This window comes from Carcharodon carcharias, chromosome 10 (assembly GCF_017639515.1).
Source record: "Carcharodon carcharias isolate sCarCar2 chromosome 10, sCarCar2.pri, whole genome shotgun sequence".
NCBI classification, from domain to species: domain Eukaryota; kingdom Metazoa; phylum Chordata; class Chondrichthyes; order Lamniformes; family Lamnidae; genus Carcharodon; species Carcharodon carcharias.
In genome coordinates, this window is record NC_054476.1 from 24,074,946 (window position 1) to 24,090,895 (window position 15,950).

At 45.9% G+C, this 15,950-nt stretch overlaps 1 protein-coding gene across 5 annotated transcripts in view; it reads left to right on the plus strand.

Moving 5' to 3' along the window:
* Positions 1–14,293, plus strand: part of LOC121283361 (src substrate protein p85-like) — an 83,627-nt gene extending 69,334 nt beyond the window's left edge. For 4 of the 5 annotated variants that reach the window (XM_041197848.1, XM_041197850.1, XM_041197851.1 and 1 more), the window contains 4 exons: positions 3,042–3,380; positions 8,342–8,504; positions 9,062–9,133; positions 13,514–14,293. In XM_041197848.1, coding sequence (XP_041053782.1) covers positions 3,042–3,380; positions 8,342–8,504; positions 9,062–9,133; positions 13,514–13,650 — 711 coding nt within the window. In that variant the 3' untranslated portion in view covers positions 13,651–14,293. The remainder of the gene's footprint in view (positions 1–3,041; positions 3,381–8,341; positions 8,505–9,061; positions 9,134–13,513) is intronic. The other variant, XM_041197849.1, reaches the window with a different exon arrangement.
* The last annotated feature ends 1,657 nt before the right edge of the window (positions 14,294–15,950 follow it).

Consider the following 15,950-nt stretch of genomic DNA (forward strand, 5'->3'; position numbering starts at 1 on the left):
ACAGATTATCTAGAATATAGGAGGTTAAGGGCTGATATGGTTGCAGTTTCTCGGGATTTTGAAAGAAATTGATGGGTTAGATCAGGGGTAGGGAGCCTTTTTCTTATCCAGGGCCACTTGCACATAGACAAAATCAGTTGCAGGCCACACATACACACACACAAAAACCAACTTAGTTTCTGTACTCTCTCAAGAACAATAATTTTCAACTCACGCACTGCTTTAATGTGATGTCTGAGTTTGCTTTTCCTTAATGAGTAGCACAGCTTCTGTGTCCCAATCACAGCACTCCTGAAATTCAACTCAACCTTTTGCTTGCTTTCCTTTTCCATTCTCTCTCTCTCTTTCTCTCTCTTTCTCTTTCTCTCTCCCTCTTTCCTTTTTTCTTTTTTTCTCTTTCTCTTTTCCTTTCTCTTTCTTTTTCTTTTTTTTTCTTTCTCTCTCTTTTTATCTCTTTCTCTTTTTCTCTCTCTCTCTCTCCTCTTCTCCCCACCCCACCTCTCCATTCACACCCTGTCTCACCCCCAGACCAGCCCAGGACAGTGACTGGAACAACCCAAGGCTCTGGCCAACTCCCAGTCTGAGGCTGAGCCTGGGCCTCTCCCTTGATTTGCAGGAGCTGAGCCCCTGTCCTCTGAAATTAGGGGAGGTGGGGTTGAACCACCAGTGGAGCTGGGTGTCCTGCTCCCTTTCTCCCCCACCCCGGGTTACTCACTATAAAGTTTATAGTGTGGAACGTCTAATTTTTGCGCTGTCCGAACAAGTTCCTCTATCCCGGAAAGGATTGTATCCCTGTTATCAGATCCATCTGGGAAATGAAGTTCTGAGTTGAGACCTGAGCATTTTTAGTACACTGACTGTCCTATGGAAAAGTAGATAGCTTAATAGGAAGTCATTAGAAGTGGATAAAGAATACGAAAGCAGTTGTTTGCCTTCTCTCTGTTCAATGGCATAGAAGCAATTTTTCCTGTCCTCCTTTACTCTGCACTTCCCCTACAGCGCCCATCATTCTGACCAGCCTAGTCATGGTTGACCTGGAGGTCTGTCCTCAGATCTTTCCTATTAAGGCTCTTGAGTGGCTGTGGCTGCCCAGGTTCATCATCTGTTCAGCAACTGGCAGCTTCCTGACGCTGCTCTGCGCTCCTGCTCCTGTATCTCAGGCCTTGCTCTGTGCCCACAGCCTGGGCTCCTGGTGACTGCAGCCGAGGCTCAGGCACAGAACATGGCGGCGGCTTGTCCAGAATGCAGCGTGTAGGGTTGGGCGGGGAGGCGCGCGCGGGGCCGGAGTTGGAAATCTCCTTGCGGGCCAGGTGAAAACGCGCAGCGGGTCGGCCTGGTCTCTGGGCTAGGGGTTCCCCACCCCTGGGTTAGATGGAGAACCTTTTTCCCCTAGTAGGGAAGCAAAGGACAAGGGGACATGGCCTTTACTCAGAGTCAGGCCACTCAGCAGAGAAGTTAGCAAATATTTCATCACGCAAAGGATGGTAAAAGTGTGGAACTCCCCCAAAAGAAATACGAGATTAACTCATAATTTCAAATTGGAGATTTATGCTGGTATGGGCTCGAATGGGCCGAATGGGCTCGAATGGGCCGAATGGCTTCTGTATCATGTCTCTATGACTCTCCAATCACTGTGATTCACTGTGATGGATTTTTATTAGACATGGGTGTAAAAGGATATGGAGACAAGGCAGGTGGGTGGAGTTGACACCCAGATTAGCCAGGATCTGACAGATGGGGATTCAGGGTCTGAATGGCCTACTGCTGTTCTTATTAACTGGTCATCCCATTTACTGTTCATGGGATATTGCTTTGTGTGAAGCACTTGGGACATGAAAAGTAGCAACATAATATTGATGTCAGTATTAAACTGATTAGCATTGCTTTTTTTAAAAACTGCATTTTTTTTCTACAGACATTTTTTCCCATCTGGGTTTAGCTGCTTATTGTCATAAATTCAGTTGACTGAAAAGACTATGGGCAGCTAGTTTCAGGCATAGGGTGGGACAGGGGGACTAGATACTGCGCTCATTAGATTAAACGATGAAAAGTTTCAGGGTAAGAACAGCTGCAACATGATTTTTAAATGAACGTGTACACAAAACGTTTGTGGAAAGTAACTGATTGCTTCTCCTGTCAAAAGAACATTGGTGACATTTTCCAAGATTATGGTCCCTGGCTTGTTAACAAGACCCACCTACGTTGCAGCAGTGACTACACTTCAAAAATACCTAATTGGTTGGAAAGTAGTTTGGGATATGCCGAGCTAATGAAAGTTGCTGTAGAAATGCAAGGTCTTTCTTTTCACCCAATCCTCCACATGTTGCTAGAGGTAAAACATTGGCACGTTGCAACTGTAGGTCCCACAAATAAAGCAATGAATGGCCAACTAACCTATTTTGCCAGTGTGGCTGAAGGAGCCATGTTGGATCGGCCACCTGCCAAGCTCTCTGCTCATCTTCCAACGATACCACCTGATCTTTTACACCATGAGTAGGGCGACCGACTCTCAATTTAATGTCCTACCCAAAAGACAGTATTTCTGACTAAACAGTAACCCTGTATTGCTGAAGCAGCACTCTGAAGTGTTACTCTTGGGATTTGTGTTAAAATGCACATTGAGACCTGAGCTTACAGCCTTCTGACTCTACGATGAGTGTTCCCAAAGGGGTCACGCTGGGATTTTAGTTTTGGACTATTTGAAGGTTAGTTGTGAAATGGAGGTTATAATCCATATACCTCTTGATGAGTCGAGCTATAATCTATACCTCAATCAAGTTGAAAGTGTCTTTAGTAAGTGAAGGAGGATTGTAGTATTAAAGCTAAAAACAAAGAGAATCACTCATTAGAATCTTTGCCATCTCAAAAAAAAAGCTTATGTGGGGTGACAACCATGAACATATTTGGGGTGATTTCCTGAATTTGTTTAATTTTAGTGCTGTTAGTAAGCCAAATAAGTTCATTTTGCAGTGAATTTCTAAAACCATTATATATGCTTGATAAGTACATTAATACACATATTTTTTTTTGTTTTGGGGAAGCAGGAGCAAGAATTGGCAAAGAAACAAGCTGCTGTATCGACACCAGCTCGCGACCCTGCTCCAGCTCGCGACCCTGCTCCAGCTCGGGACCCTGCTCCAGCTCGGGACCCTGCTCCAGCTCGGGACCCTGCTCCAGCTCGGGACCCTGCTCCAGCTCGGGACCCTGCTCCAGCTCGGGACCCTGCTCCAGCTCGGGACCCTGCTCCAGCTCGGGACCCTGCTCCAGCTCGGGACCCTGCTCCAGCTCGGGAACCTGCTGCAGCTCACGAACCTGCTCCTGCTCCTACTCCTGCTCCAGCACCTGTTAACGAACGAAGATCTCCTAGCCCAGTTTATGAGGTAAGTTGTGTCTAAACATTCGACTAATATTTAGGACGTCAGTAACTTTTAATTTTAAACTAATTCATGAATAATCATTGCTCTCAATTGACTCTGAATTCTGTTTCCTAAAAACAAAATGATTACTGACTGAGTACACCAGGAAGATAACTAAAACCTCCTGACGTTGGTTCCCCTCGGGGGAACGTCGGCTCAGAAGCCCAGGCAACACCTCAAATCATATTCAAAACTATTCTGATGCTGATGGGTGTCAGGTGACCCTGGGCCATTGTTGTCATTGGCTGTCCCTCCATTCGAGGGTGATGTCTACTCAGGGTCGCGAGTTTCTGCCATGGGTCGTCTTGTGACTGAACAGGTCGATACTCGCCCCGCAGATCTTTGGGCACATGGAGCAGGATGTCCCGTGTGGTAATGGGATTCGGAGTGCGGGATTTATTTCCTTTTCTTTCCTCCTCTGCTGCTGCTTTGCCTCACCACTAAGACATTAGGTCTGTGTGATGCAGCTTGATGGACAAGTTGTCACCATTCTGAATGATTGGCAGTAAGCTCCTCCCAGTTATTAAGATCAATGCCACCATGCTTCAAGGAGTGTTTGTGTTTTTGAAGTGTTTTCTTTGTCCTCTCCCTGGAGATGGAGAGTTGAAAGGACAGGATCTGGCAGAGGAGACAGTTTTTGACCATCTGCACACGTTCAGTTAATTAAAGTTGATTTTGCAGAAGTTTTGCCTGAATGCTTGTGGAGCTGGCTTCAAGAAGGGCACAAGTGTTTGTTTGACAGTCCTCCCACAGGATCTGGAGGATACAAGAAATAAGAGCAGGAAAAGACCAGATGATCCGTCGAGCCTTACCCACCATTCAACATGACCATGGCTGATATAAAAGTGTGGCTGATCTTGGGCTTCAATTCCATTTTCCTGCCTACTCCTCATACCTCTTGATTCCCCGAGAGACCCAAAATCTGTCTAGCCCAACCTTAAATGTGCTCAACGATGGAGCATCTGCAACCCTCTGAAGTAGTGAATTCCAAAGATTCACAACCCTTTGAGTGAAGTAATTTCTCCATATCTCAGCCCTAAATGATCAGCCCCTTATCCTGAAATTCTGTGCCCATGTTTCAGATTCCCCAACCAGAGGAAACAGTCTTTGTGCTACCCTTCACAATTTTGGAGGTTTCAATGAGATGTCCCCTCATTCTTCTAAACTGCAGAGAATATAAGCTCAATTTACTCAGCCTCTCATCTTGGGACAACCCTCTCATTCCAGAGGGCAACTTGGTGAAACCTAGCTGTACCGCCTCCAATGCAAGTATTTCCTTTCTTAAACTTGGAGACCAAAATTGCACACAGTATTCCAGATGTGGTCTCACCAAAACCCTGCACGGTTACAGCCAGATTTCTTTATTCCTGTACTCCAATCCCCTTGCAGTAAAGGCCAACGTGGCATTTGCCTTCTTAATTGCTTGCTGGACCTGCATGCTAACTTCTGCGTTCCTTGGACAAGCTCCTTTGAACATCAATGCTGAAAAGTTTCACACCTTTTAAAAATATTTGGCTTTTCTATTTTTACAGCCAAGGTGAATTACTTCACTACATTTTACTGCATCTGTCATCTTGTTACCCATTCACTTAACCTGTTTAAATCTCTTTTGCAGTCTCTGTGTCCTCCCACAATTTATCTTTCCACCTAGCTTTGTATATCAGCAAACTTAGATACATTACTCTCTGTCTCTTAATCTAAGTCAGCAATATAGATTATAAATAGCTGAGTCCCTGATCCCTGCGGCACTCCATTATTCACTGTCTGCCAACTTGATAAGCCCTGTTAACACCCACCCTCTGCTTACTGTCCACTAACCAATCTTCTGTCCATGCCAATATATTGCCCTCAACTCCATGAGCCCTTATCTTGCCTATTGACCTTTTTTGTATGGCACCTTATTGAATGCCACTTGGAAATCCAGGTATAAAACATCTACTGGTTCCCTTCTATCTACCCTACTAGTTACATCCTCAAAAAGCTCTAATAAATTTGTCAAACAGGATTTCCCTTTAGTAAAACCAAGTTGACTTGTTCTAATCACACTATACTTTTCTAAGTACACTGTTAAGGCTTGCTCAATAATAGATTCCAGCGTTTTCCCAATGACTGTTGCTAGGCTGTGGCATGTAGTTCATTTTTCTCTCTCCTTTCTTGAAAAGCACTGTAACATTTGCCAACTTCCAATTTGATAGAATCATTCTTGAATCTAAGGAATTTTGGAAAATCCTAGCTAGAGCATCCATTATCACTGCAGCTATCTCTTTTAGAACCCTAATGTGTAAGCTGTCAGGTCTTGGGGATTTGTCAGATTTTACTCCCATAAGTTTCTCCAATACCTTCTCTCTGCTGATATTAATTTCCTCACTCCTTTTAGCCCCTAGATATTTCCCGAATTAACCTAGTATGTTCTACTGTGAAGACAAACATAAATTATTTGTTCAATGCCTCTGGCTTTTCCTTATTCCCCATGATAATTTCTCTTGTCTCAGCTTCTAAGGGACCAATATTTACTTTAGCTACTCTCTTCCTTTTTTATGTACTTTATAAAAGCTATTACAATCTGTTTTTATATTTCTGGGCTAGTTTACTCTCATTCTATTTTTTCTCTTTTTATCAATATTTTGGCGGCCCTTAGCTGGATGTGGCGGAGGCATTGATGATGGAATTTCTCTAGCACTTTTATGCGTCAGTGATGCACACTTCAGGTCTCGCTTCATTGCAGGAGCATGGTGATGACAACTTTGTACACTTGCACTTTTGTTGACTTAGAGGTTTTTGTTATCAAACACCCACTGCTGCAGTTTGCTTTCCTTCAGGGACAATCAAGACGAGGTGAGAATATGGATAAGGGATATTGGCAGGCTTCTCAAACCATAATCCAAGAAAATAACACTTAGATTGGTTCATGTTCCTAGCCTGCTGGGCAAATCCATCCAAGTTTACTAGCATGGCTATAAAACCAATCATCCACTCTTAAGATTCACACTGTGATTCGTTGTGGAGCAGAATAGGAACCTGCGACTAATGGAGGATCAGAGTCCAGAACTTCCCCTTGTGATTGGGAGCAGGACTCTGCTGAGGAATAGGGAGGTGTGGAAATGAGAATGGAGATAGTTAACATTTTGAATTTGTCAGATCAGAGCTGCAACTAGAGGTACTTAACAGGAGTCTCAATCAGTACCTCAGTGGGCCAGGTTTAAGGGTCTTAAATGGAATATACGCTCTAATTTTCAGGAAAACCACAGCCAGTTTTAACAGGGTTCCTCACTGCCATGAGACTGTGGATGAATCTGGCCCACTGTTATAAAATAAACACTAAAATAAACCAGTTTTCCCTGAGACTCAGTTCTACTTCAGGTCCTCTCATGGGTTGGGTAATCCATAATGCAGGAGGACTTTTAAGATTTCAAGCACCGTTGTTGCACTAAGTTTACAAATTTGTACAGCCAAAGTATAATCAGATTGTCAATCATTATAAGTGACTAGTTCTGCTGAGCAGAGGACTTGGCTGCAGTTAGTTTCTTTCATGTGAGCTAGAGTGTAAAGACCAAAACTCACAGTCCAATTATGAGAAGGCTGGCAACAATTCAAGTAGAGGTGAATATCTCCAAAGGCCATTATGCTGCTCAATCCAAGAGAGATTTTTTATTTCTGCCTTCTCACTGGTTGACATTAGTCTAATCTAACACATCCTTTCGTAAAAAGTTCATGGATCCCAGTAAGAGGTCACTTAAGAAAGCTAAGTCTAATGGTAGCTGCCATCTTTTTTGAATCCCAGTACCCACCACAGAATGTGACCACTTTACTGAGACTTGCCAACTGTAAGAATTGACTGCGCTTCAGCCCAGGATAGCATCTTCCAAGGCAGTTCCCTTCAACAGACTTTTCCGTAGCAGCAAGTGTAAAAAGGTTTGATAGGGTAGATGCTGAGAGGGTGTTTCTCCTGATTGGAGAGTCCAGAACTAGGATCCTAATCTTGAGATAAGGGGTCAACCATTTAGCGCTGAGATAAGTTTCTTCACTCAGAGGGTTATGAATCTTTGGAATTCTCTTATCCCGAGAGCTGTGGATGCTCAGTTGTTGAGTATATTCAAGATTGAATGGATGGCCTTTCCATCTGCAAGGGAATGAGCTCAAGTCAAATAGAGGATAAAAGTAGTCCAGCATATCGATCAGACCATTGAAATGATAGATAGTAAGGCTGGCTTTGGAACTAGTCTCTGAACAGTGACAAACTGGGCAGTGGAACTGTCTTGCATGTCACTGCCTGTCTGTAGCAGCATGATGTTCTTGTCTAAAAATAAAAACAAAAAAACTGCGGATGCTGGAAATCCAAAACAAAAACAGAATTACCTGGAAAAACTCAGCAAGTCTGGCAGCATCGGCGGAGAAGAAAATAGTTGACGTTTCGAGTCCTCATGACCCTTCAACAGAACTGTTGAAGGGTCATGAGGATTCGAAACGTCAACTCTTTTCTCTGCCGATGCTGCCAGACTTGCTGAGTTTTTCCAGGTAATTCTGTTTTTGTTTTTGATGTTCTTGTCTAATTGCTCTGACCCTGATTTCCCTGGAGACTTACCAAGTCACTCCTATACTATGGAGGGTGTGTTTCATTCAAAGAGTAAAGACTGGAGCAGATTAGGGTGCCAGCTCTGGTTAGACGTATTCCTGCCACATTTCCTAAGGTGACCCCTGGCCTCCAGCCAATCCACCCTGGAAAAGCAGCCTTTTTATTTTATCCTTCACCAATATTTTTGTAACTCATAAAATTGAAATATAGACTTGATGATTTTTCTCCCTGGTTCCTGCAGCAGTGTTCTGCTGATAAATCTTTAGACTCCAGGGCGGTTAGTGAATTCAATGGGAAGAATTGAATGTGGGAAACTAGGTGAAGCAAGTTTCAAATATTCCCAATTTTGTAGGAGCCACCGGTGCATGAAGTAGAGAATCACCAGGAGAACCAATATTCGGGCATCTATGAAGCAGAGCCCAGCTATAGCCCTGATGAACCACACTACCAGGAAGCAACATATGAACAAGAAGCAGTTTACCAGATGCCTGATGAAAGTCAAGATTATCAAAGAGGTAATGTCTAAAATGCAGCTCTAACCATTGCCTTTCAAGTACCTTGGGGGAAATGATGCTGTAGTGGTATTGTCACTAGTAATCCAGAGACTCTGGGTAATGCTCTGGGGACCTGGGTTCAAATCCCACCATGGCAGATGGTGGAATTTGAACTCAATAAAAATCTGGAATGAAAAGTCTGATGATGAAACCATTGTCTGGTTCACTAATGTCCTTTAGGGAAGGAAATCTGCTGCCCTTACCTGGTCTGGCCTACACGTGACTCCACACCCACAGCAATGTGGTTGACTCTTAAAAATGCCCTCTGAACAAGGGTAATTGGGGATGGGCTAAATGCTGGCCTAGTCAGTGCTGCCACATCCCATGAGCGAAGAATAATAAAAAATAAACCCGGAAAAAGCAATATGCTTGTTGTATCCAACTGTAAATGATTTAATATTGGAATGTTTTGTGCTTTAAAAGGGAAGAAAATCTATTTAATAGGAGGTCCTTTTTAAAACTGTTTTGACATTTTTATTCAAACCGTTTACCATGCAGCCCTGTGTCTTCCTTTCTAGATGAGCCCACTTATGCAGAATATGGAAATGAGTATGGAATCACAGCGGTGGCTTTGTATGACTACCAGGCTGGTAAGTGCAGTGTTACTCTAAATTTTGCTCCCCATCTCAGCAGCTTCCCTTAATGCAGCCCAAATTGTGTTACAGGAGCCATTCTTTTAAGCAAGCCTGCAGTGCTGTGTACACAATTCTGGTCTCCAGAGGGAGAGAGGGGACACTGGAGAAGGTGCACAAAGCATTGCAGGAATAATACCAGAAGAGTGAGGTTATAACAATCAGAATAGACTAGGGCTGGAATCTTCCGCTTCCGTTGGTGGTGGGTGTCATGGCGAGCAGGGCAGGAATCGGATTCACGCAGGTGTGAAATCACAGCGGTGCCATCTGATGGCGTCTGCCATGGTAGATCGTGAATCTCGCTGAAGGCTGGCATAAATCTGATTTGCATCTTGCTAATGGAATTGTCCACCTACGTCAAATTTACCTCCCACATTGGCGTGACTTCAGAACGGCCTGATTTACGACCGCCTTTAAAAAGTGTTGCACCTGGCGAGCTGAACTTCGAGGGGAACCCTGAGATGAGTGCACCCGACTTGTGCAGCGCTCGTGAGGGTCGTCCATAGGACATCAAGGAAAGAGGCACCACGCATTCTGGGGCGGGGGTGGGTGGCGGAGTTGGCACAGGCAAGTCGCTTTTTCCCAGCTGGCTTTCAGTGCATTGCTGGGGCAAGGGCTTCAGTGCAGGTGAGGGAGGGCTCAAGGCAGCACAGACTGAAGGAAGTACGCAAGCACGTGCTGGGGGTGGGGGTGAGGGAAGTGGCCACGCGCTTGGAAAAAACTTGTCAAAAGTGAGCATTCTTCTGCAGCTGAGACTGCTCAGCAGCAGCTCCATTGACAGGCTTGGAGTCGGGCCTCTGAAGCTTTTCTGCTCATTCAAACAACGCAAAAACATGAAAGTGCCACCAAATGCTCCAGAACATTTCAGCCCTTGGATGCAGACTGCAAATTAACGTGCGTTTTAGGAGCAACAGAACAATTCGACGACTGGGCAAGTTGTAGAATGCCCTTGCGAAAGGTGGCCATGGAGCAGTCAGTGGTGGAGGCGCTCACAGCTCCTTGCAATGTCTTCATTCAGGTGTGGACTAGCATCCATCATGGTTCAAGCTAATAGTGCAGCCTTGCAGTGCGGGTTAGGAGAATGCCTGAGCTGAGAGCACATCATACAGTCGAGTGGCATAAGCTGCTGTCAATCGGTCAAGTAGAGTGGGGTGGAGATGGGTGGGATTTCAGACAGCTATGAAGCACACTTCACACTTGCCATCCAAGTGGTGGCCAGCACTCTCCATGCATGAAGGGGCCTGAAACTTAACCAAGAGAGGGTCTTTAGTACACATGCGCTAACCCACGCGTATCTCTCTTTGATCCTGCAGGAGGAGAACATCAGGGTCATGAAGTGTAGTGGTATGCCTCATGGCTTACAGAGAGCAGAGGAGAAGAGAGTGCCTGGCTCGCCAATGGGAGGGGTGCCACCCTCAAAATGAAGGGGCGGCAGGGCCTCTTGCGCATGCAGCTGAAGATCCACAGCGAGCTGTTGCTCGTAGGCACCTCACCAGACCCAGGGACTATAGACAGCGCCTTTCATTCCTGCAGATGACTAAGAACTAATATCGCCAAAGACTGCGCTTCTCTAGGGAACTGATCGGTCACATATGCCACCTGCTGCAGGATTTGGAGCATGGGGATATGGAGGGCATCCACTGCCGGTGGCCGTGAAAGTGACGAGTGCCGCTCAATTTTTAGGCCGGTGGCTCAGTCCAGAACCCTGCAGGTGACCCTTGTGGGGTCTCGCAAGTCTCCGCCCACAAGTGCATCCAGGAGTTCACAGATATCATCTTCACAAAGGTACAGAACTTGGTGCAATTTTGACTGGGTTCAGGCAAGCTAGGAAACAAGGGCGCTGAGATTTGTGGCAGTCTCTGGTTTGCACAGGTGCAGGGTGCCATCGACTGCACTCACATGGCGCTTAGATCTCCGTGACAACAAACGGTCACTACGTCAACCGCAAGGGGTGCCGCTTGCTGTATGTTCAGCTGGTCTGTGACCACCACAAATGCATCCTACAGGTCTGTGCGTGATTCCCAGGGAGCGTCCACGACTCCTATATCCTTAACAGCTCTCGGGTCCCTGACATCTTCCAGGGCACACACAGGCTGCGATACAGTCCCCATAAGGTGTCGCACATCATTGTAGCTTGCTGCACGCTACACAACCTAGCGCTGCAATGGGGGAAGGACGTGCCTGAGGATATGGAAGAGCTGCACGTATCCCCAAAGAGGCTGAGGATGATGAGGTCCTCTAAGGCGAGGTTGCCGGAGATGAGGCCGTCGCATTGGCCAGTCAAGGCAGGTACGCACGGGAGACCTTAAGAGTCACAAGATTCACGGAGGATGATGACGAGATGCAGCAAGGACAGTCCTGACGTCCTCACCTTGCACCTTTTGAATGTTTGACTCCTGTGTGGCTGATGGCAGTGCACATACCCTCAGTGCTCAGGCTCATGTCATGGAGACACAGTGGAGGCCCTAATATTCATTAGATTCCAGGCAGATGATGACGACAAGCAGTGAGGGCACTCCAAAGATCTTCACATAACCTCTGTGAATGTTTGAATCCTGTCTGACTGAGGGCAGCTCGCTTGCGCTCTGTGATTAGGGTCATACAATGGAGACACAGCCATGAAACTTTAAATGCACCTGATCCTTTGTCAGCCTTCAGCACCTGTCCCCTCCAGGAGCACAGCGTCACTGGTCACAGATGCTGAAGAGATGAGGGCTAGCCACACCTCAAAGGTGCTGAGAGCACACAGAATGATGGAAACCTGTGACACCTGCCATTGACATTCTGGCAGCAATGACAAGCACCACTGAGGTGCAGGAATCAGTAACGTGTCCAGGGATTGAGAGGCCGGATCATCCTTTGGTCTGAAGGTTACACACTGCACAGGGAAGAGGCCTTGGACTGAGGCACCTGCCTTTATCTTGTACAGGAGCCAAGGTTTCACATCTGAGTGACACGAACAGTGCTCATCAGAACAAGGAGCCATTGGCAAGGAGACATTCTTGAGTTTATTTGAAATCGTAAACACTGAAGTACAAGTGACTAACACCTGTGCCCAGGCTACGTAGCTACATTTTCTTAACCTTCCTAATGCTGCCGCTACATCTTGGTGCTCCCCTGACATTCACAGTGAAGGTGGGGGCAGCCTGCTGACTGCTACACCCTGTTGTCTATGATGATTTTGGTGGGCATCCTCTGGAGGGCCCTGGCCCACTTCGGGTATCCTGCTGTGGGCCAGGTGCACCCTCCTCGGCCCGTGGAGCAGGAGATTATGGGGTCACAGGAAGAGGGGATTTGGATCGGCTGGACAATCCCAGAATCACCTGGGTGGATATCGAACTGCTGGTGGTCCTCCCTATGTGTGCCCGACAGCCCCTGGCTGATCACTTGATGAGAAGGGGAAGCTGGAGTGAGATTGAGCTGCTCCCCACTCCTCTTGCATTGACACTGTTGGAGGCCAACTATGGCATCAGCGATGGAACTCAGCCTCCGCAGCAGTGCAGGACTAATGTCCTGGACCAAGGTCTCCGCTATCCTACAGGTGTTGTCCTTGGTGCATCAGCATGCCGGTGCCATCACCTCAGACTGAAGATGGACAGACTCCCCCATCGTGCCTTGCAATCTGAGGAGTGCACCAGACATCCCTTCCTGATGTTTCCGTGATTGTCTTTGCAGGTCAAGCAACTGATTGAGGACCGAGTCCAGAGGCTCTGACTCGAACTCGGCAGATTCCTTGCCTCCAGCAGTCCTTCAAGTGCTGGTGACCTCCAATGCCCCTGCCTCCACCTGCTGTGGAACAGATTGTGTGCTGTGCTCACCAGATTGTGATCCTGAGGTTGCTCTATATCTAGGTCCCACCGAGGTGTGTGTCACTGCGCTGGTGGAGGATGTGGCTGAGCGCTGTGATGGGCCTTCAACGCTGCTGCCCTCGGGGTCCTCACCTGAGGTGCTCCCAGCGCTGGCTTTGGGTCAGGGTTGCCCAAGGGCAACATGGCAGATGTGCCTCAGAGAAAGTGGAGACTATTAGTGCTTGACAGCCTCGATACACAGGGAATTAGGGAACATAAATATAAGGCAGTCACTTAAAAAAAAATCCAACAGGAATTGATGAGAAACTCTAGCCAGTGAATGGTAAGAATGTGAAATTTGCTACCATATGGATTGGTTGAGGTGAATAACTTGGATGCTTTGAAGGGGTGGCTATGTAAACAGGAGAGAGATATAGAAAGCTAGAATGACGTGCGGGGGTTGAGGCTGAATGGCCTGTTTCTATAATGCAAATTGTGTATAACTCAAAGTATTATTTTTGTGTAAAATGCACGCAAATACATTTTTCAGATGGCGATGATGAAATTTCATTTGATCCGGATGACACCATCACCAATATCGAAATGATTGACGAAGGATGGTGGCGAGGGGAATGCCGAGGCAGATACGGTCTCTTTCCTGCTAACTACGTTGAACTGAAACAGTGAAGTGCTCAGACCACTGGTTTAAATAGAACGTCAGAATGCACAATTCCAATTTAGTACAGCATGAATTGTGTTCAGTATCGGGAATAAAGTTTTCTTTTTCTCTTGAGTTGCAATTATACATTGCATAATATCCAGTCTTCAGACGCACCGGGGAAAAGAGCTTCAAGTTAATATTTGACACGCCTTTGGGAAAAAAAGGGTGTGTTAGTGTGCTTTCGTATATAAAGTAAAATGCACTTTCTAATTGAAGAGAACCCCTAGTGGTTTGAACCAATGTGGCAATTGTGTGGGGGAAGGCTGATTTTAAGTCTATGGTTGGGTGCTTCCGACAAAATAAGACCAATCGCTTCTTGTTGACCAAGTTTAAACTTTAACTGATATGGAACCGGTTGTATATCATTACCCAGCCTAATCCTTAGTCTCAGCCATGTGGTTAGTTGGCAATACTGATACTTTGTCCACTTACTAATGGTAAAATCAATTAACTTTTTTTTTAGAGTTATTTTTCCCTCCCCTTGATGGAGTCTCAGTAGTCTGCTTGAAACTATATTTGCTGAATCATGAATGGGTTTGGGTTTTTATAATAAAAGTTGCCTTTTTCAGTACTTTGTTTATCAAGCATTAAACTGGTTTTATTGCACTACACTCGTTCTAGACCTGCCGTTTTTGCTAATTTTGTGAGGGATCTTAATTTTGAATAAATGATGCCTGAATTCACTTGATACCAGTTAAGTCCCAAAGCAAAATATTTTCTAGCTTTATAAACATGAGTTTGATTGAACTAACCCACTGTGCTCTTGTGCTTATTTTTGAATGTGTTAGTTTTAAATTCTTGTGCAATAATTCAGATTCTACGTATAAATCAGGCGATGTTATGGTAGTGGAAATAAGAAGTCTAGTGATTGCATTGATATGTGCTTTTGACCACATATCAGAGTCAAGTATGACGCCAAGGCTGTGCGCATTCTGGTTTAGCCCCTGGGTTGCCAGAGAGAGAGGAATGGAGTCGGTAGCTAGGGAATGGTTGTCATTGTTGTAACAAAGAACCTGTATAATCCTCCTGTTGATGTCCCAAGTTCAAAGCTTAGAAAAACAGACAAATCCTCAATCGTTTTTTTCCAGCAAGCACAATGCTATTAAGATGGAAAGTATAGTAAATAGGGGTAGGCTGATCATCTACTTCAGTGCCATTTGCCTGCACTATCCCCATATCCCTTGGATGAATTGGGTTCGGAGAATGCACATACTGAAAACACGTTAGAAGGATATGTCCCTGTTGAAAAGCATTCTGTGCTGACGCATTTACTTGTGGTCCTTTGGGGAAACACGCAACTGTTCCCAAACCTGTTGATTCTGGTAATTAATGGCATCATTGAAGCTATCATGAGCACGGCATTGAAGGTTTTAACCACATTAGTATTCATGAACTCCCCCTGGAAAATTGAGCAGTGATGAAATTGAAAAGGGAAAGATCTATGCTTACTCGGAGTGATCTAAACTAGGGAACCTATTTCTTTGAAGTCCTGTCCTCCAGTAATTTTTTGAGTTGCGTGAACTTGCATGGATGAGAAAACACAAAACAAAACCTAGACAATGTTTGTCATTATATCCTAATTAGAGCAATCAAATTGTATTGGAGTTCTAAGCTCTGGACTTTCTTCCCTATATGCTGCCACCTCTTAATCCTTGAAGAGACTTCTCCTTAAAACCTTCTTTCTGATTGAGCTTTTGGTCATTATTGAAATTGTTAATGGTTGAAACATTAATGGCCGGAGCCTTGTGGAGGTGACAAGGGTCTTTGCCGAGAGCTGGAGAGACCTGCTGCTTTTCTTAAGGAATCCCGGCCACACCATGTGCCACTCAGGCACTTGACAGGCCAACAGGACCTTCCCCCTAGAATCAAGGAGCCAGGGGCAGAAGTCCTGCCTGTCAAGGGCTGCCAGCCATTCTGAGGCTGGCAACTCTTCTGTACTCACCAGTGTCACTGGTGGCTGCTGTTCGTACTACGCTGACAAGAGGCCTTAGATCACAGGGGGTGGGGGTACCCAGGCACAAGTGGTTGATGGTGGGAAGAGGGTCATGGAGTGAAAGCTGCAGGTGAGTGGGTCAGCAGCAAGGGCCAGGGGTGGCTCACTGAGCACCCCCCCCCCCCCCGAGGCCAGGTCTCTCAATTAGGTACCTAAGTGCCTTTGAACGAGGGCTCCACCACCACCTTCCTACCCCCGCACCTTTATCGTGCTCCCTGTAGGGCGAGTCCTCTACCCACCGCTGGGCTAAGACCAGCAGTGTGGGGGATGAGG